General features: G+C 41.0%; 1 protein-coding gene across 2 annotated transcripts in view; it reads right to left on the reverse strand.

The window, feature by feature from the left end:
- Window positions 1–20,774, reverse strand: part of RNF150 (ring finger protein 150) — a 337,900-nt gene extending 317,126 nt beyond the window's left edge. For both annotated transcript variants that reach the window (XM_027866842.1, XM_027866841.1), the window contains exon 1: window positions 20,266–20,774. In XM_027866842.1, the coding sequence (XP_027722643.1) occupies window positions 20,266–20,755 (490 nt within the window). In that variant the 5' untranslated portion in view covers window positions 20,756–20,774. The remainder of the gene's footprint in view (window positions 1–20,265) is intronic.
- Window positions 20,775–21,469: the final 695 nt, after the last annotated feature.

Below are 21,469 nucleotides of genomic sequence, written 5' to 3' on the forward strand. Positions count from 1 at the left end.
GAGATGAAGGAAAAGAAGGAGGAGGAGGAGGAAGAGGAGGAGGAGATGATACAGGAGGAAGGGACAGAGAAGGAAGAAAACAAGAACAAGATGAAAAGAGCAAGAATGAAACATTTAAAATATATTCAGAAGAGCAGAAGTTCAGAAAAGGACAGAGACAAAGGGCAATTTTATTACCAATATATAAAAAACACATGTATATAACACATATATATATAATGCACATGTATGTATGTACCACATGTGTACAATACACATACCTGTGTACTATATATGACACATTTAAACCCTATCTGTAATAGTTTATAATTGCATATAAAATCCTTTTTCTTCCTCTTCTTTTTATATAAAAATGTTCATGTGTGTTAAGATCATACTAAAGAGTTAAAAATTTTAAAAGTAAGAAAAGCAATACTTTTCTGGGAGCAAATGAATTAGGCACAAAACCCCAAAGCAAGCACAGGTCAAATTTTAAAAAATATTCTCTTTTTAATTCTTCTAATGACTGTTTTAGTCTAATTATTTTTAAAATATAATTCTGAAATAATGTCATATTTCAGCTGAGGGTTTTTGCTTTATTTTGTTTATAAGTTTTGATACAATTTCCCAGATTTCATAAAAACATAATTTAAAGTGACATTTATTTATAAAACTACATATATTTCAATACTGAAAATGTGGTTAGATCTTTAACAATACTGGCTAGATTCTAACTCAGGTCCTTATGAACAAGATCTTTTTTAACTCAAGGAACAAGTATTAAATGTACTCATTTCAAGCAAATTGCCCTATTACAGGGCAAGGTATCCCAAAGATAACCTAATTTGCAAAGGATTCATGATGCTTATTAGCTTTGTGATCCTGAACAAATCTCAGACTCAGTTTCCTCATTCGTCAAATGTGGATAAAACAGCACCTACTTCATAGGGGTATTGTGAGAAACAAGTGAAATGATATACATTAAAGTGCTTTACAAAGCTTAAACTGCATAGAAATGTGGCATTATCATTTTTATTACTATTAGACTTGAGAAATAAACTGATAAATGAAAGAGAAGCTTCTAACAGAATTTAACTGTATTACATTCCTTGCTCTTTTTCAGTAAGGACAGTTTCATTTGCAACACACAGGGTTGCATAATGAACCATAACTTGGAAAACTTTTCAATTTTGCCTACTTGTTACGGGAAAGAGAATGTTCCCAGACAGCTCATTATCATGAAGGACTGGCTTCTTCCTTCTCCCATTCTCTGCTCCCCCCTCCCACCTCTAGCCAAAAAAGAATCAGAATTACATGGAAATAGAAAGGAGGGGAGAGACTCTAAATAATTCAAACAGATCCTTTAAATTTTCACTGCAATTTTCATTTTAAAATGTGACAACCTGATGGGGAAACTGGGAAGAAGTTTTTTGCTGCAAAAAGATGCCTTGTACAAAGGAAGAGGAATGACCTTCCATGTTGTCTGAAAGTCCCAGAGAAAGTGCATGGGTAGTGGAAATGTTAGTGGAAAACTGACTAACTTGAACATAGAAGAACTGGGTTCAATTTTTGGCTATTCTTTCTGAACTTGGGAAAGTCACATAATCTCTATTTTTGACTACACCTGTGACTTCATCCTCCTTCTTCCAATGCATATTGCAATTTTTAGCCTTACTGACTACTAGAGCACTGAGAGGTTAAGTGATTTGCCTAGCGTCACACATGTGACCTAACATGTATGTGTTAAAATCATAACTTGAAACCAGGTCTTCTGGATTTAAGTCTGGCTCACTATCCACTGCAACCAGCTGCCTCTCTGCAAAGCGAGGGGGTTGGACGAAATGATCTCTATGGTCCTTCCTGTGCCAACATTCTGTGATTCTGGCTGTATAAGGCATGTGAAGAAGTGAACCAATGGAGGCTTAGAATGGGAAAAAATCCCATTCATCAAATGGCTGCTCATTTACTGCTCAGCAATAATTCATTCATTCAGTGTAGAAGCAATACAACTATTTTACTGGTGCCTGCACAGGCTACTAGTCTGTTTCAATTCAACAAGCTTTTATTAAATGCCTTCTATGTGCAAAATACCTCAGTAGGCATTGGATAGAAAAAGCTAAAATGAAAAACAGTTCCTGCCCTCAGGGAACTTACTATCTACTAGGGACCTGATAAGGAGAATACTGATCATAGCATCATGGAAGAGACTGCCAAAGTTTAGCCATAAATCCAGGGATATCTCGGCATGGCCCTGGTTATCCCCACATCCTGTTGCTTAAACAACAGGACATTGGAAGGTACTTGGTGTTCTCTCACACCAACGTGCACCAATATCCTGCTATGTGGTTGCCCTGGGCAACTGGCTATAACTAGGCTTGGGTTATCCTTTGGTCTTAGCATCTGAGTTCACTTCAGTTCAGAGCTCTATAGTTAATTAGTTAGTCTCTATGCATCAATGCCTTCCTCCAGATGGATATAGTTCTATCCAGTAAGTAACCTCTTCAAATAAGACTGCAAAAGAGAAGATTGTGCTTTAATGGACAAATCATATTCTTCCTAAGAAGCCTGTTGGATTTTATACCTGAATCAAAAGAACACAAATTTAGAGCTGACAGTGACCTGAGAGATGTTTTAGTCCAAACCCCTCATTTAATAGGTGAGAAAACTGAGGCTAAGAGAGTTGTCCTTTAATCAGATATGAAGTGGTAGAGCAAGGATTCAAACCCAGGTCTTCTCATCGAAAATCCAGGGCTCTTTCCATTACACTATGTTCTCTTGACATGATTGGCTCATGCAGCATGTTTCCTGAACTGATGTCCTGCATGACAATGAATGACAAGAATTTTTATGTTGAGTGTCCAACCAGCCAGACCAAGTAATGGATGATTTCAAAGGTTTTTTTTTTTCCTTTCAAAAAGACCACTCTATTCAATTAACCCAAAGAAAACATGAGGCCAAGTTTGAAGCAGTTTGCTTTCTGCTTCTCCATTTAAGGCATTCCAGTGGCTAATGTGATGAATTATAAACAGGGTTCATAGAAGAATATATTTGCATGAGTCAATGAGCCACAACTGTTTTAACACAATAGTAACAGGCTCCATCGCCACAATATCATAATAACACTAATGAGTAAATATCATTTTAATGCCAAAATACCAGTCAGGCAGGAACAAACAAACAGCAACAGACTATAGCAATAATTCTAAAGCCACCTTGTCAAAGACCTCAGCTCAAAATGAAATAGTGTTTGTAGTGATGCCATGGTTTGGAAGGTAGGCTAATTAGCTTCTTTTATTGAAGAAAATGGCTTTTCCCCACACTTGCTAAAAATGCAATGAACTTTACACAGTTTGACTGAATTCATGCATTTTCCCTTAAACAGTGGGCAATTTGTGAGTTCCCTCTTAAGTCTTGATCAATAGAAGGCTTTAATAAAAAAAAAAACCAGAAGTACAGAAGTAAAAGAGAAAAGAACTGATTACTTCAGAGGAATCAGGAAAACCAAATTAGGAGAGCTATTTACTGTATGCAGTTCTCCAACATGAGGCCAATAAGCCAATGCTTGTTTCATTAATGTACCATCTGAATGTTTTTTCATTCCAAAAGAAGGCTTTCCAATTGACTAGAAACAAGGTTTTAATTATGTTCATTTTGTTTTAAAGAAAAGACTCTTTTAAGACAACAAAATAATCAAGCAGATCAAAGATGTTCTGTTTACCTCCCCCCACCCCCCTGCAAATGGATTCATATGAAAGTACCACTCAAAAAGGAAGGAGGTAATATGGCATAATGACAAGATGATAAGATTTGGAGTCAGGCCATCAGGGCTCTAATCCCCAGTTCTATCACTGCTTTGAAGTTGGACAAACCCCTTAACATCTCTGGGCCTCAGTTTCTTCCTCCGTAAAAGTAGGAGGTTGGGCTAGATGATCTCTGAAGTCACTTCCAGCTTGAACTCTGAGGCCATAGGAATATTGGTGAACTGCATAGTTTATGATTACATTATTCTTAGCTTATGGAGGATAGCATTTAGCTGGAATCTTTAAGAGAAAGGAGAAGTTATTACAGTTGCTGGTGGATTTAAAGCCTGGTCATAATCCTGCTGTCTTTGGGGAGTTTTAGAGATCAGCAAAGAGAAACTTAGGTCTCAAGTAAACCTCCGAGGCCTAGGAAGGCTGCAGCTAAACCTGGAAGGTTCCCTGGTAAGTTTCCACTTAGTTGGGTATGTTTATGTGGGCCTTGACAATTGGAAGGAAGACACCCAGGACAACTGAGGTGTATCTTTATCTCCCCTAGGCATATAGCTTTAGCTGAGGCCCATCTCTGGTTACCCTAATCTACATCTGGCCACTGGGACCAGAAAGTGAGGCTGGTGACTTCGTACAGCCTTGCCTCACTTAAATCTAATTCATTTGCATGTCATGGCATCCCCTTCCCGATGTCATGGTCCTCTTCAAGAATGACGGACAAGGGGGCAGGTAGGTGGCGCAGTGGATAGAGCACCGGCCTTGGAGTCAGGAGGACCTGAGGCTGGAGCCTCAGACTCATAACACTTTCTCACTGTGTGACCCTAGGCAAGTCACTTAACTCCAATTGCCTCACCAAAAAAAAAAAAAAAAAAAAAGAATGAAGGACAAACAGCATCAACAGTTAGTAAGAGCTTCACAACCACTGCTGAGAAAGCAATCATTTTACTGGATACAACCCTGGCTGATATAGTGGGCTGCTTTGAAACTGTCCCTTCACCTTAGGGCTATGACTAAGAAATAACTGGGCTCTTCATGTTTCATTCTCACAGGTGATTGTGAGCCAACAGGGAGTCAGTGAGAGGCTCTGTAATGAGTGGCCAAAGGAATGGCTAGGGTCACTTCCCCAAACCCAAAAGGAGACATATTTCTAGGAAACTTTCCCTCATTCCCTCAAGGTTAGTAACTAACTTGGTCCCTTAGTGAGGAGATGAAAAAAGACTTCACATGCACCAAGCACTTACCACTATTATTATAGTTAGAACGTCATTCTTTGACAAGACTGTAAACTCCCTGAGGATATGGACTGTTTCTTATTTAATCTTTGTTTTTTAATCTATGGCAGCTACCTAGCACACTGCCCTGTACATTTAACAAATACTTGCTGAATTGATCTGGGACAGGAGTAGCCAGTGAAGTTTTTTTATCCACTTAAACTAAATCACAATGCCCATGCACGGGCATGAATTTTCTTCCCTGCCACCATGCTGCTCCACACTCAAAACTGGACCTTCTGGAGAAGATGCATGGGAGTATGGGAGAAGTCAATATTTATATGTATTTATATAAATATATAAATGCAAACTCCCCCTATTAGAATATAAGCTCCTTGAGGACAGGAACTATCTTTGCTTTTGTATTTGTATTTCTAGCAGTTATCAAATGTTTGGCACATAGTATTGATAAATGATTTTTATTCATTCACTCATGCATTCATATGGGAGAAAGTTAAATAAAAAACATGTTGCACTGTCCTTTTAAGTAAGCCACAAATCAGAATTCTGAGTCAAAATATAGTCCATCTTCCTTCAATCTAGATATGATGACCTTGAGTGAGAGATGTGTCCCCTACTCCAACAATGCCTCCCAAAAGGTATGCATATCACAGAAAATCACAGGCATATTTTTCTCTTGTTTGATTGCCCTGCCTAGTGACCAAGTAAGTACATGTTTCACTTGTTATAAAATGCATAGATGGGATTCCACGGACCTAAGTTGCTTCTCCCCATCTGCCTGCAGACTTGCTCAAATCTGTAGAATCTAGTCATTTTCCATAAGTCACTAACTCATTACTGGAAACCACTGCCTCTTGTACAATCTCTCATGGCTGTCATAACAGGAATGCTCAGGAATAAAGCCTATTGAGAAATTCTTGGTGTGGTCCTTTAATCTTTAAACAAAATAACAACAGCTAAAATGTTGCCAGGGTTTTAGGACTTAGAAAGGACTTTTCTCACACCAAGCCTGCAAATTAGGTAATGAATTATTATTACTCCCCTTTCCAAAGTAGAAACCAGGGTACAGGAAAAGCAAAAGACTTGCCCAGAGTAATAGGGATAGTGTCAGAGCAAGGAACTGAACCCATGTCTCATGATTCTCTTCACTCCATCACAATTCTCCAGAAGCAAGTAAATATAGCTGATGAAATCATGCTACAGACTGGTTTTGCCTTTCTTTATAGCCCCAGCATTTAGAGCACAGTGCCTGGCACATAGAGAATACTTAATAGATGCTTGCTGAGTGACTGAAGGATCTCTTTAATAGCATACTCAATTAGAATTCCTTCAACTGTCCCCTCTCCCAGGAACAATGGGCAAATTTTACAGAGCTGAGCTATAAAAGATTGGCATAGAACACCCATCTTTCTCCATTCATGTACTGCAAAGTAGTGATCTTTATGTCCCATACCTTTCTGATTTTGTTAGTCAAGAGCCTATTTAAAGCCCCTTCCACTATTCACTGGGTCATCCAGGAACCAACCAGATAAGGCTTCAGGTTTGCCATTTAGCCTAGCCACAAATAGGCAGAAGCTGGAAGAATCTGACTTTACTCACAGCATAATCAAACTCTTCTGGGTAGAAGGGGGTCTAAAAGTGGTGTTGGGAAGGGATGGGGAGGTGATAGCCCCTGTACAAGTCAAAAGTCTGGCACTCATGTGTCTACTGGCATCACCCCCAAAGTGCCTCAATTAGCCCCTTTCAAAAGTACACTAGCAGAGTGCCATGCACAAAGAAAGGAAGCCCCTTTTGCCCCATTTAGGAGGAGGATGAATGTTCTGTTCTCCGCCTTCTGTACAAACAAGGATTTCCCAAGGGCTGGATCCACAACTAAGGCAAGGTGACTGAAGCTTTGTCCTAGGGCTTAGAAATCAGGAGAATGTTGACAGCACATGTACTTTTTTTAAGCAAACAGATCCAACCAAACATCTAGTCAGCAAAGTCACTTGACTAAAACAGGAAGCTACCAAGGGCAGCCTTTCCCCTCCTGTTCCCAGAACTCAAGACACAGGTAAGTTCCTCCATGGCCAGCTCTGACCATTTCCTTTCACCTATGGCAAACTTTTTATACGAGGCTCCAGAGAAATCACTTGTGACACACGGTTTTCTGTTCCAAAGTCAAGGGTCTTTTCCTAAGGCCTCTTACCCCATCTCTCAGATGCAAGGCCTTTCCTCAAGGTCTTTTCACCACCAATTTTTCTTGTCACAGGTGCCAGAACTGTCAGGGCTCTCCTGGGCTGGTGTGTGTGTGGTTCTGATGCTGATGTTTTTCTGTATTTATTCTATGTATCTACTATAATTTTCATTTTACAACTAACCCTTGGAAGGTAGAACAAAAGCTCAGTCAGAGCCAGGTTGTGAAGGACACACGTGGTCGATACATTTAAATACGAGAATAGAATGTTAGTCTCCAGGAGAACTTGAGTTTAGCACTATAAACTCACAGGATCTTAGAGCAAAAAAGGGACCTCAGTGGTTGTCTGAGCCAATCTCAATCTAGGCTCTGCTACTTACTCTCTGCATAATGTCAGGCAAGTCTTTTAATCTCTTTGGGTTTCAGCTACCTCATTTGTAAAATCAGAGGGTTGGACTAGATCAGAAGCTCTTAACCGAGGATCTATAAACTTGTTTTTATTTTTGTTTTTTTTCATTTGGTATCTACATATCAATATAATTGATTTCCTTCGTGACCCTATATATTTTACTACATGTATTTTATATGTATTTATGAATATATGTGTCTATATATATGTATTTGTGTATTATTATATGTATTTTATCATATATTTTAAAACATTATTCTGAGAAGACTTCATCAGACTGTCAAGGGATCCATAACACACAAAAAAAGGGTTGAGAACCTTTGGGCTAGAAGACCATTCAAGTCCTTTCCCAGTCTCTATCTAAGAAGGTATTATCAATCACAGCCTTCTCAGGAGGTTGTACCCCTCGCAAGAGGGTTGTTACACTAGGAAATACACTCGTTTTATAAAGGAGGAAACTGAGATCTGGAAACTCTGAAGTGACTCTTGCTTCTAGGATAAAATATGATCTCATCAGTTTGTCATTTAAAGCCCTTCTCAATCTGATTCCCACTCACCTTTCCAGATTTGTGTTTAATTAGTCTCCTTTACATGTTCTCTAGAGGAATGTATTCCAGCTGAACTGGTCTCCTTGCTGTTCCCTGACCTGAGCACATCTCTTCTCCACCCCAATCTTTGTCCAGGCAGTCTATCTGGCATTTCTCCCACCCCCATTTCCATTTTGATCACTCTCCTTCATCTCTATCTCTAGACTTAGCTTCCTTCAGGACAAATCTGGTGCCACTTCCAATGCAAAGCCCTTTTCACATCCCCTTATTTTTCTGTGTCCTCTTCCTCCTCAAATTAGCTTGTACTTACTTATATATTTCTCCTTCTTCTTGTTGTTATTCAGCCATTTCAGTCATGTCCGATTCTTTGTGACCTCATTTGGGATTTTCCCGGAAGAGATACTAGAGTGGTTTGCCATTTCCTTCTCTAGCTCATTTGACAGATGAGGAAACTGAGGCAAACAAGGTTAGGTGACTTACCCAGGATCACACAGCTAGGAAGTGTCTGAGGCCAGATTTGAACTCAGGAAGATGAGTCTTCCTGACTCCAGGTCTGGATCTCTATCCACTCTACCCCCTAACTGCCCATGTATCTCCTCAGAAAAATGTAAACTCTCTCAGGGCAGGAACTGATTTTTGTTTTCGTCTCTCTATTCCCCAGTGACTACCCAAGTACCAGAGAAATCAATAACTTTTGAATGAATGAATGACTAGCTCAGAATCATATAACAATGAGTCAAGGGCCGAGCTAGAACTAAAGAAATTCCTGGTTTTCAAAACTTGAGTAATTTTTTTTAATAGCTAGATTTTAGGCAGCCAAAGCAATCCTTTTAACAGACTAAACAAGCAATAAAGATCCAAGTTCTCGGAACCCTTCCTCCCAGAACCCTTAACACACTTGGACTAACTCCACAGGAGGTGAAGCCTCTCCTCAAAGAGGACACACAAAAAGTGTCATGTGGGCCAGATTTTTGCATTGAGCAGGAAGCTGGGCCAGATACCCTTTAAGGACCCCTTCAACTCTAAAGAAGTCTGTGACTCTATTTGACCCTAAGCATGTCAAGTTGAACTGTTTCTTGAAATGGAGAGGATATTTAGTTGCCACATTGCCAAGAATGTTACAGTGCACATATTCTCAATTACGATTCTCTCTAATTGGGACCTCGAGAACTATTCATATCCCTGACTTGGAAAATCTTTGAAAATCCTATTGGGGGGGAGGGGATTAGAGGGGAGGAAAGGCAGTAGTAGAAGAAGGAAGGCAATTCAGGGGTGGGGGTGGGGACAGAAGAGAGGCAGCCAAGTTTTTTTAAGGAAGTGAGAAGTGTCAGGGCCTGACACAAACTATCACTGAAGACTTTTTGGCTAGGATTCCAGAGGCAAATCGAGGCAAAAGAATCTGTCTGGCAAATTTAAGCCAACAAATCTACTACTGAGGTAGCTGAAGGCAAGTCCCCTATATCTGGAATGCTCTCTCTCCTCTGCTCCAACTATTGAACATCCTGGCTTCCTTTTCAGTGCCAACTAAAATCCCATCTTCTACAAGAAGTCTTCCCCAACTCCTCTTAATTTCAGTGCCTATTTATCCTGCACAGAGCTTCCTTTGTGTATATTTGTTTGCAAGTTGTCTCCCTATTAGATGGTAACTTCCTTGGAGACAGGAACCTCTTTTTATATCCCCAGCACTTAGCACAGAGCCAGGCACATAATAGGTGCTTAATTAATGTTTATTGATTGATCACCACAGCAACAACAGCAGACTCGTATAAAGCAAAGTGCTTTGCAAAGTGCTTTAAACTCATTATCCTGTAGTCAAGTATAAACTTCATTATCCCATTTAGCAGATGAGGAAACTGAGGCTCAGAGCGGTTAAATGACTTACCTATGGTCTCCTCATACAGCCAGTAATTGAGTGAGGAAGGATTCAAACTGTGGTCTTTCTAGTTACAGGTCCATCACTCTAGGCACTCTAGACCACCTCTTCTGACCTCATTAGATCTCAGTTTCCTCATTTGTAAAATACCAAAGGAAGCCTGCTCAGAACACTAAAGCAAGGTCCAAACAATGACTTACAAGCATGGATCCTGAAGCAGTGAGAAAAGAAGCTAATGCTGGCCAGTATTAAAGGCTGCTGGTTGGGTGGGGAAGGACTATGGCTTTCTTCTCTTCTGGGCCAAGGATTGCTAATGAATTCCAAGACAGAAAGAGAATTGAATGCTCTGTCCTTTCTATTCAGGTCCTATAAATATTACAATTGCACATGACTTATCCAGAAAGTCACTTATTCACCCAATTCAACGGTCTCGAATATAGCCAAGATTCATGAAATAAACACAAAAGGGTCACTGAACAGTCAAAATCCATGCCCCAAAGTCCAATTACTAAAGCTCATGCACTTTACTCACAGGAAAATCCCTCAGGCTCTCATTCAAATCCTACTCACTCAATTTTAGATAGAATTCTAACCCATTTATCAGGTTTCCAACAGGTTAGAATCAGGAATTATTAAGTGGTGGGTGGTAGTGGCTAGCAACAAATGGTGATAGTTGACAATTGCTAGGGCCATCCAAGGAGGAATAACAACATCTATAGGTCCTTAGGCCATACAGTAATAGCCTGTCTGGGTCTTAAATGTGACTTATTATATAGCCCAATATAATAATGTGATCTTTGGTATTTTATTGTGTAGCTTAATGTAGTAACGGTCACATTTGTGACAGAGTTATCAAGACAAAGTTAAAATATTGTTTATTGTCCTTTGTTTAGAAGGGAATTGTATAATATGTATTATGGAAAGATTTTTTTTAATCATAAATGGTTCATTTTTTTAAATTTCCATAAAATTATGGAATTATCTGGAAAAGTCACTATTTTGGAACAGCTTCCTTGATCATGCCAGTTAAATAAGGTAATTTATGCTTCAATTTCTTTTAAGAAACAGCTTAGGAATTATAAAAGGCATTGTACAATTTCCCAAGTTGTACCTGCTCTTTTCTTTCTGTCCAATTCTGGGACCAGCTCTTTGTGGGAACTACAGTCCCATCAATGTGATTATTCCCCCCAAGAATACAGACTGCAATGCCCTCCTATACCTGCTCATCTTGTATGGTTCTTATGCACATCTATCCTTTACTGAGGCAAGATTGTAGTTTTCTGAGTGAACTAAAGATTTCATGAACCTGGGAAGACTTATATGAACTGATGCAAAGTGAAGTGAGCAGAACCAAGAGATCATTGTATCTGTGACAGCAATATTGTAATGATGATCAACCATGAAAGATTTAGCCACTCTTATCAAGACAATGATTCAAGATAATTCCGAAGGACCCATGGTGAAAAATATTATCCAGAGAACTAATCAACTCTGAGTGCAGATTGAAGCATATTTTTTAAACTTTCTTTATTTTTCTTGTCATGTGTGTGTGTGTGTATGCGCACACATGTTTTTTCTTTTGTAACATGGCTAATAGAGAAATAAGTTTTATATAACTTCCCAAGTTTAATCAATTTGCTTGCCTTCTCAAGGCAAGAGGGAGGAGAGGGAAGGAGAGAATTTGGAACTCATTTTTTTGAAAGATGAATGTTAAATTTAAAAAATATAATTGGGAAATATTTAATGAAATAAAAGCAAATTAAAAAACAAAAGTTTCATAGAAAGAAGGAAAATGCTAATTATTTCAGACTTCATGGAAAGGGGGATAGTCTCTTTATTAAACTTAAATAGAATTACATTTTATAACTGTAAAAATACCCAAAATAGTAAGGATACTGAGAAGTGGAGTATTTCTTATAACTAGCTTTGTGAAGATACTGCTCCAAGTGGAATACTTTGTAGACTATTAACAATGACATGTACAAATCACTCTTTACCTCTCCATAATCCTCTTTCCCCTCAGTTGACAGAGTAAGATAGGGATTACAATAAAAGATGGTACATGCAGAGTGATAAGCACTTCTTTATTTGAGCGATTTTTGAGCAATTTTATATTGTCTCCTCTGAGTTGAGCTAATAGGTGGCAGTATCATTCCCTGTTTTGAATACGAGGAGACTGAAGAGATACTAAATGACTTAACGGTTGTTAGTGAAATCAGGGAAATCATAGTACATGACAGTCGTGAGAAAAATACATAGAATCATACACATTGAGAACTGAAAGGACCACCCACCTTTTACAGATGAAGAAATAAGGCCAGGAGAGGTAAGTGATCTGCATAGTGTCACAGAGCCAGGGAGTGACAAAGCCAGAACTTGGTCCCCGTCTCCAGAATCCCAGTCTACTGTTTTTTTTTTAAACTGTATCCATCAATGGAATCCAGGGGAGGGGTGCACAATTTCCTACTATTCAGTTAAAGCACTGCATTTTGAAAATTCAAGTTGGGTTGTGGTGCATTAATCACATTTCAAAGCAGGAGATGGGTTTTATTATTCCACTTTCAACACCACTGCCTAAATATCCACTGGGAACCTGTGGACTGGCTGGGATTACTAATTGGGATTATTTAAAACATATGTTAAGCTCTTTGGGCATTGGGTTGTTCAACAAATGAATATTTGTTGGTTGAGATGAAGAGAAACTAGCTAGCTAGCTATATAGATAGACAGATAAATAACTTAGATATGGCATAGCTAGGTCACACAGTGCATAGAGCACTGGGCCTAGAGTCAGGAAGATCTAAATTCAAAACCAGCCTCAGATACTTCCTAGCTGTGTGATCCTGGGCAAGTCACTTAACTCTGTTTACCTTAGTTTCCTCATTTGTAAAATGAGGTGGAGAAGCAAATGGCAAACCACTCCATTATCTTTGCCAAGAAAACCCCAAATGGCATTATGAAGAGTCAGACACAACTGGAAAGACTAAACAACAACAACGATATATAGATATATAGACATATCTATAACATATTGGGTTTTTATATATTATACAATTTTACATATTTATTATATGCATACATATAGATATAGGTATAGATATAAAGATAGACAGATAGATCTCTATAAGCTATCCTTTATGTAAAAATAAGAAATGGCATTTGCTACCATGAAAGGCAGTATGATACGGCAACTGGACTTTGGGTCAGGAGATCTGGTTTGAATCATGCCTTGGACACTTACCAGCTGTGTTGCTCATGGGCAAGTCCTATAGGAAAATAAGATCTTAAATCTAGAGCTCAGGGGGCAACTAGGTGGTGCAGTGGATAGAGCACTAGCCTTGGAATTAGGAGGACCTGAGTTCAAATCTGGTCTTAGACACATAACACTCATTAGCTGCGTGACACTGGGCAAGTCACTTAACCTCAATTGCCCCCACCAAAAAAAAAAAAATCTAGAAATCAAAAGGACCTTAAAGGCCATCTAGACCAGCATGTACCCTCATCCCCATTTAATAAATGAACTGAAAGTCAGTGAGGTTAATCACTGCCCATCTTCACATGACCAGTAAGGTTTAGAGGTAGGATTCGAATCTGGGTCACTTAATCTCTCTCCGATGATTTCCCTGCCTACAAAATAGGGATAATAATACCTACTACCTAAAGGATTCATCAGAGAAATGGATGGGTGAAAAAGAAGATAAGTGAGTCCCAAAGGAACTGAATGGAAAGCCTATATGCTCCATTGGTGTCCCTCCAATCAAGAGAAAGTTAGGAAGACCCCACTCCTGCCCCTGTCTCTGGTCATTGTAATGAATTTATGGAAGCACACAGGCAAGAGCTGTAACTTGTAACTGGATAGGAAAGCATAGAGAGGTTATTTATGTCTACATCTTGGTGAGAATACCCACACTAATGAGATCCCAGATCCATTTCTAATCCAACCACAAGCATGTGTGCACAAAGCTCTAAGCTAGCCACCAGGAGTATGTGACCTCACAGGGTTGTTGTGAGGAAAGCATTCTGCAAATCTTAAAGCATGATACGAATATGAGATCACTATTTACTACCTTTTCAACCTCAAAGCTAAATAGCAGTGGTTGCTAGCACCTAGAGATTGGATAATCCCCTCCCTTCCATGTTGGCATCAGCCATATCTCACCAGGCAGGACTCTGCAAATTGTGACTAATACAAGTCACCAAGAGAGACTGCTGGCAAAGGCCAAATAACAAGGACGTGTGAGAAAAGGGGAAACCAAAGGGGAGGAAGAAAGAAGGAGGAGAAACAAATTGGGAGCAGACTAAAAGAGGAATTGGTCACATAGGGAAAGAAATATTTAGAGTAGCTTTCTCCAAATAGGGGCAGTTTTTGTGAGTCAGAGGCCAAAAGAATATCTTGACGACTAATTGTAGGAGTGATAAAAAGTCAGAACTACATAATTCAAAATAAGAAAAAAAGACAAAGTAAAAATAAAGGAAGAAAGGAAATTTAAGGGGGAATTCATGAAAATACATCAAGAGATGCTGAGTTAGCCCTGTAGCAAGAATGACAGTATTGCCCCAGTAGACTATAAATTCCTCGTGGGCAGGAAGTAATTTTTCATTGTCTTTGTATTGATCCCCCCTCTTCTTCTCCTCACCTTCCATTAGGTCTAGAACAGTAATATGTATAGTAGGTGCTTAATAAATGCTTGTTAAATTAAATAGACTAGAGGCAGCTAGGTGGCAAGGTAGATAGAGCACTGGCCCTGGAGTCAGGAGGGCCTGAGTTCAAATCTGGCCTCACACACTTACTAGCTATGTGACTCTGGGCCAGTCACTTAACCCTGACTGATTCAAAAACAAACAAAAACTAAATGGACCACTCAAGTAAAAACCTAAGTTTCACAGGCCCACAAAGAGCCATCTAGGAGGCTGAAAGTTTGGTGAAATGGGCCTGTGGTCCAAGTATCTGATGGAGTGATAGAGATGACCAAGTTCAAATAATTTATTCTGTTGTTTGGTTGACCCAAGTTCTTATCCTGACAAGGTAGGATGATCTAAATATGAATGTGAATTTCATATTAGTCAAAATCTTTGGGTGTTTCATAGTCCGATCTCACAAATCCACTAAAATTTCCTCTAGGAAATACTGGGGAAATTCTCATCTAATCCAATAGACATCAGATCTCAACTGAATGAATGTAGGAATGAACAGGATACTTCAACCCTCTTTTTCTTGTGTAAGTTTTAGAAGGCTTGAGTTTAAAGTGTTTAAATATGTGGACAAAAATTAAACTAGCAGACCGGAAACTCCTCAAGGAGGGTACCATATATTATTTGTCTTTCTATTTTCTCTAGCACTTAACAACATATGGTACATAATAGTCACTTAATAAGCATTTGTTGAATGGAAAAATGAATGAATAGCATTCCCCAATCTACAAATGGTTATACTCCAAATTTTCATTTTAAGTTGGTTGTTTAGAACTTGAAATGCATACTTCTAGTGTTCAGGCTCACAGGTTAGCCTCTCCCTTCCCCCTCCAAAAACCCCAAAACTCTGCTGAATCCATAATATGCCTGAAGTTTTCCACTAGAATCATCCTCTGATGTCTCATTATAGTGTACAGATAACCTGTGATTTTTAAAGCTGTACCAGAAGAACACGAAGGCTTTGGATATACATCTGAAGCCATACTGTATGTCTCTCATCCAAGATGCCGCCTAACTGAAACAGTGTTATCTGAGAAGATTGTCTATCAGGTGATGAATTTTAGTGGCCACAGGAATTCATGAAGACCCTCTACTAAAGTGTGGAGGAGTCATAAGCATATGTCCGTGTATAGATTACCTCCAAGGATAAATAACCTCCAATGATGTTTTCTATGGTCTCTAGAATAAAGTATAAGTGTATGGGCCTAATGTTTAAGGCAGTTCATGATTTGGCTCCAATCTACACTTTTAAGATTAATTTCACCTTATTCTCCTTCCCAAATTCTATGTTCCAACAGAAGTTGGAACTACTCACTGTTCCCTGAACTTGGCATTCCATAGCTCACTTCCATTCATTTGCACAAGCCATTACCCAGTTCTCAAAAGCACTCCCTTCAAGTCTGCCCAGAATCCTTATCTTCTTTCAAGGCTCAGCTCAAATAACTACTTCAAGAAACTTTTCCCCAGATCCATCCCCACTCCCCTAAGTTTTGAGTGAAGTCTACAGGTTGTATCCTCCTTTCCCATAGCAGAAATGGGAACTCTGGAAGGACTGGGGGTGTTTATTTTTGTCCTTATATCTCCAGTTCTTCTCAATAGTGCAATAATGCACTCAATAATGCACATAGTAGGTACATTAATATGTTTATTTCCTTTTTTTAAGGCAATTGTGGTTAAGTGACTTGCCCAGGGTCACACAGCTAGTAAGTGTCAAGTGTTTGGTCTGAGGCTGGATTTGAACTCAGGTCCTCCTGACTTCAGGGCTGGTGCTCTATCCACTGCACCACCTAGCTGTCCCTAATATGTTTGCTGAATTATTTGTTAAACAAAATCACATATTATTGTTGAATTATTTGTTAAACAAAATCATAGATCCTTGATACATTGAAGAAGCAATACTTAAAGCATAAAACTGTAATCATGGTATCACTGTAACTCAGAACCATAAATAACAATGTTTTATGGGGAAACTTGGAATACTGGTACCTCATCTCCCTCCATACAAATCTGGCAAGAGGAACTCCCTTCTCTATCTTTCCTACTGAGCAGTTTGAAGGGTGCCCACTTACGATGGTTCCCGTGTTCTGGAGAAGGATTTCAAATAGGGTAGGAAGAATAACTAGAAGGCAGGGCAATAGTTTCATGCCAAGATGGCTTCTAAGGTTGTCAGAGGATGAAGAATTGGAGTCGGGGCTCTGGGGTAAGAACCAGAAATGGGAAGTGAGGGAAGAGTAAGAAAATAAATGACCAATGGGTACTTGGGATAGTGAAGGAGAGCAGAAGCTGGATGAAATTATTCATTCAGGAAGAATTTGGAGGCAGAGGAACTAAGTTAAAATCCCAGTTCTTCAACTCACTGGCCTTGGGTGAGCATTTAAACTCTCTGGGCCTCGGTATTCCTAGATATAAAAGATGAGTGTTGGACTACATGGCTTCTAAGCCTCCTTTCAGCTCTATATCTATGGTCCTAGGAGTCAAAGCATCAAGGGAGGAGTGAGTGAGAGGCAGCAAAAAGATCTATAACAAAAAGGAGTATGGAAAAGGAAGAGAACAGGGAAATTCCCAGGAATGCTAAGGAGGGAAGTAGGATTCCTTAAACATCCAGCCACCTGGTTATTTCCAGAAAGGGGTGAACATAAGTAGGCCATCCATAAATTGAAGCTACTCTGTATTTCAGAAAATATGAATGTAAATTAACTTCTATTTTTCATGAGATGAGAATATTTTGACCAAAAGCCCAAATACCCTCATTTTCCCAAACTGAGTTTAAGTACTTATTTAAAATTTAATTTAAAAAATAATTTTGAGTCCCCAAATGCTGCAGCTGCAAGACTTTGATAGTCAGACCAGTGGTTCCAAGCTTTGAGAAAAGCAAAAAAAAAAAAAATTCATCTCAGCATGAAATGCAGGGCTAACAATGTTCCCTGGTCACGTATCTCCTTTTAAAGCAGCCATAAGAAAAAAAAAATCAATGCCATATCTGAGATGGAGTTTTGGGAACAAGGAATTGTCAGATAATAATGATAAAGTTACTTGCCTATTATCAGATCCAGCATTAACACATTTTTAGACACACAGACCAGTTGTGATGGTAAAGAATTTCCTATACTTCTCTTGGCCTTTAACCTTCAAACTGTTAGTAGATCTTTCACTCCTACTGTGCCTTAATAAAACAACAATTGTGTGGGAAAACAGCTTAATACATTCTTAAAACACACACACACACACACACACACACACTGAGGCAAGCATTAATTGATCCAGCATGTTGGCAGTTTTAGAGAACCTTATTAGACAGGAACAAATAATACAATGGACTTGAGGTTGAATCAGAGGCTGATTTTAAGACTCCAGGCATGGGTACAAGTTAAGAAAGCATTGTGCTTTGGTTATTAAAGACTTTTTTTTTAAGTCATAAAGGACTAGCTCTCTTTTCCAACTGCATGATCGCTGCCACTCCTTGCTCAAATGATTAAATATTATTGAATTATATTTGGCTTATGAAAAGTCCAAAAAAGTTGCAATGCTTTAATCATAAAGTTTACTGAGAGGCCATGCAAGTGGATAGAAGGCTAGAACTGGAGTTAGGAAGACCTAAGCTCAGATCCTACCTTATGAATCAGATATCTAGACCTGCAAGGCACCCCAAAGAGCATCTAGCACAATCATCTCATTCTACAGATGAGAAAACTGAGGCCTAGAGTGGTTAAGTGACTTGCCCAAGGGCACAAAGGTAATAAGCATTACAGATAGGATTTAAAACCAGGTCTTCTGATTCCCCAGACAGCACACTTTCCATCATGCCAAGCTCCAATTGACTGAGAAATTACTAATCTTCTCAGTGCCCAGTGTGCATCAGTGGAGGAAGCTTGCATGCCTGAAGTTACCTGCACCAGTAAAGTCACATGTCCATATGAAAACAAACAAACAAAAGTTATTATAACATTCCTGACGACAAAGCAAGTCCTAGACCTACAGTATCCTTCCCAACTGCCCTGCCCCTTGCCAGTAAACAATCACTTTCAAGAATGCATGCTAAATATTTTTAGGGTTTTGTAGGCAACCAACCGTTCTAAGACAAAGACATTTTCTCTGTTTACCATTTGTTATGCCACAGAATATTATGTGGGAAGGCTTGAAAGTTCCCCTAAACTTACTAACCTGTTTGCTTTAAAGCCAATTACTTTCCTCATGTAAAACAGCTGGTGTTAATTTCTGGCTGGAAACCTACAACATATCTAACTAATAAGTGATATTTTCCCTTTGATGGATATGGGCCCTTGAAATGGAAACCTGTCCTTGAAGAAGGCATTTTCTGCCTGCTTTTTCTCTCCACCACCTCTCCTGCACCCTCCCCCCCACTCCTTTCAGCTAATGGCATTCCACTTTATAAACCTCACTCTTTCAAATTAAAAAGATCTGTTAAAAGAGAATTTCGTTTTTTAGGTGATTCCAAGGCTCACCATGTGGGGTAGTATCCGACAATCCTATTCCTACATGTCTTTGGGGAATTATGTGTACACAGCAAGGAGGAGGGGAGGAGATAGGGTGCCCTTCTAAGGAATCTCTTTATGGGCACACATAACAGGTGCTATTTTGGGCTCCTGGGGCCAGTCCACTAAAACCGAATACTTTGTCAAGCCTGCTTTTTTTTTTCTTGTTGTTTTGTTTTGGTTTTGTTGTTCCTGCAAATGCAGATATTCTCCATCTGCAACTACACCTGCAAAAGGGAAGTATGCTACGTTACAGTATCCCCTGCTTTGCTCGCAACAACTAAGAAACACTTGCCCTTCCCAGCTTGCAATTAGCTCCTCACCAAACACAGCTCCCAAGTATGCTAATCCCTCCATACTGTCGGCCTGTATGACACAACATACAGAAACTGGCCATAACTTTATGCCTTTCAAACTTTCCTCACTTGCATCAGCTTGAGGCTGTTTACAGTTATGTCTCCGTTACCAGTTTTCCTTCTGGACAGCTGCAGCACTTCAAAAGTATACATTTTTATTTGCCACTTGCTCAAGCCCAGGAAAGAAGAAAACACTTAATCTTCCACGAAGAAATGAAACACAACCTGAAGGAACAAGTTCACCTTGGGTGCGCTGCAGGGAGAAACCCTAACCTCTAGATACCGGCACTATTGGCTCAGGTGGAGCTTTCTACCTGATGGCTCCCAGTGACAGCTATCCCAGCTATCATAGAGATCAGTTCCAGGGCTGGCAATCCCCAAGGAGAACTGTCTCCTGTCCTGGTCCCTCCAAATCCAGGTCTTCTTACCCATAAAGTTTTTTCATCCTTTTTCACTCTTTCCTTACCGCTATGTAGAACAAACTCTGGGTCTCTCCAGATCCAGCTCTCTAATCGCCCTACCGTATCACCATATGAAAATGACCTTTGTCTTAAAAAAATAAAAAAAGCTGGCATCAAACCCCCCCAAAACTTAAAAGGCGCAGAGAACAGTCAGTAGCTTTCAGCACAGGATCTACTTTCCAGATGGAAGCAGGCGCTAGCTTTTTCTCGGAGTCTCCATCCCCAGCGCCTCCTTCCTATCCCCACCCCCACCCCCTGCTTCCCGAGTGCCCTCCTCCCAGGCCCCCGGTCGCTCACCTGGATGGGACATCGTGGTGGTTTCGTTGGTGTTGGTCCCCACATTGTAAATGACCACCGCGGAGGCGTTCTGCATGAAAGCGTGCCGGATTTTGTCCTTGTCAGAGCAGTTACCCTTGGGGATAAGGGCTATCCAGTGCTTGACGTGGGCCGGGACGGCGAACTTGGTGTTGGGGTCGCAGGCCAGGCGCTCCTGGACGGAACTGGCCATGGCTACCCGCCCGTGGGCATCCAGCTTGGGCGAGTGCTCGCCGTAGCGGCCACACTCGCTCTTCTCGCTGCGCAGCTCCCCGGAGGCGCCCAGCGCCCCAGCCGCCGCCGCCGCCGCCGGCGACCCCGGCTCGATGTAGGTGATGTTCACGAACGCTGTGTACCATTCCTCCTTCTCAGCTACGGTAAAGTCCAGGCACAGCAAATGCACGAAACAAAAGGAAAGCAGCCATGTTGAGAGAGCCAGACTGCGGCACGCTTGGATGAGAGACATTGCCATCTTTCTCCTCCGCCGGGCGCCCCCCCCCCACCCGGTCCCCGCCCCCCCGCGCCCTCCCCCCACCCCCGTCTTTGCAGTTGCCGTCTCCCACCCCCTGCCGGGCTCCTGCTGCTGCTGCGGCTGGTGCTGCCGGTCTGTCCGGTGTCAGTGCTGAGGCTTCTAGGACGCGCGGCTCCCGCGGCTCTGGGCCGACTGCTGTCCTTAGCAGCCGGGGAGCGGCTGTTTCATGCTCTTCGCCCAGGGCCCGGCGGGAGGGAGAGGAGGCGCCCGGGCGTCGCTGGGGAGTCGGGCTGGCCAATGGTCCGGCTCCCGCTCTGGGTTGCTTCTCCTCCCCTCATAGGGTGGTAGGGGGAGGAAGAGAGTGCGAAGCGGCTTCGCACCCACTGCTCCAGCTCACTTGGGAGTGGCCTGAGCCTCACCAGGGGTGCTGTGGGTGCTGCTGCCCCGAGGAGGCTCGGGAAAGGGAGGCAGTCTCTCTGCGCGTCCTGCTGCTGCCGCCGCCTCCGGGCTCTCCAAGGTCCGCGCCGGGCTCTTTTCTCTCTTCACTGACATGTACAGGGAGGAGAGGGCTTGTCTGCCGCGGTGGGGAAAGTAGCAGTCTTTGGGACTTTGGGGAGGACGGAACCAGCAGAGGAGGAAACTGCGCGTGTATGTTTCCGTGTGTGTGTGTATGTTTTCGTGTGTGTGTATGTGTGCGTGTGTGTGTCTGTGTGT

The sequence above is a fragment of the Vombatus ursinus genome, unplaced genomic scaffold (assembly GCF_900497805.2).
Source record: "Vombatus ursinus unplaced genomic scaffold, bare-nosed wombat genome assembly UNPS02014784.1, whole genome shotgun sequence".
In the NCBI taxonomy this organism is placed as follows: domain Eukaryota; kingdom Metazoa; phylum Chordata; class Mammalia; order Diprotodontia; family Vombatidae; genus Vombatus; species Vombatus ursinus.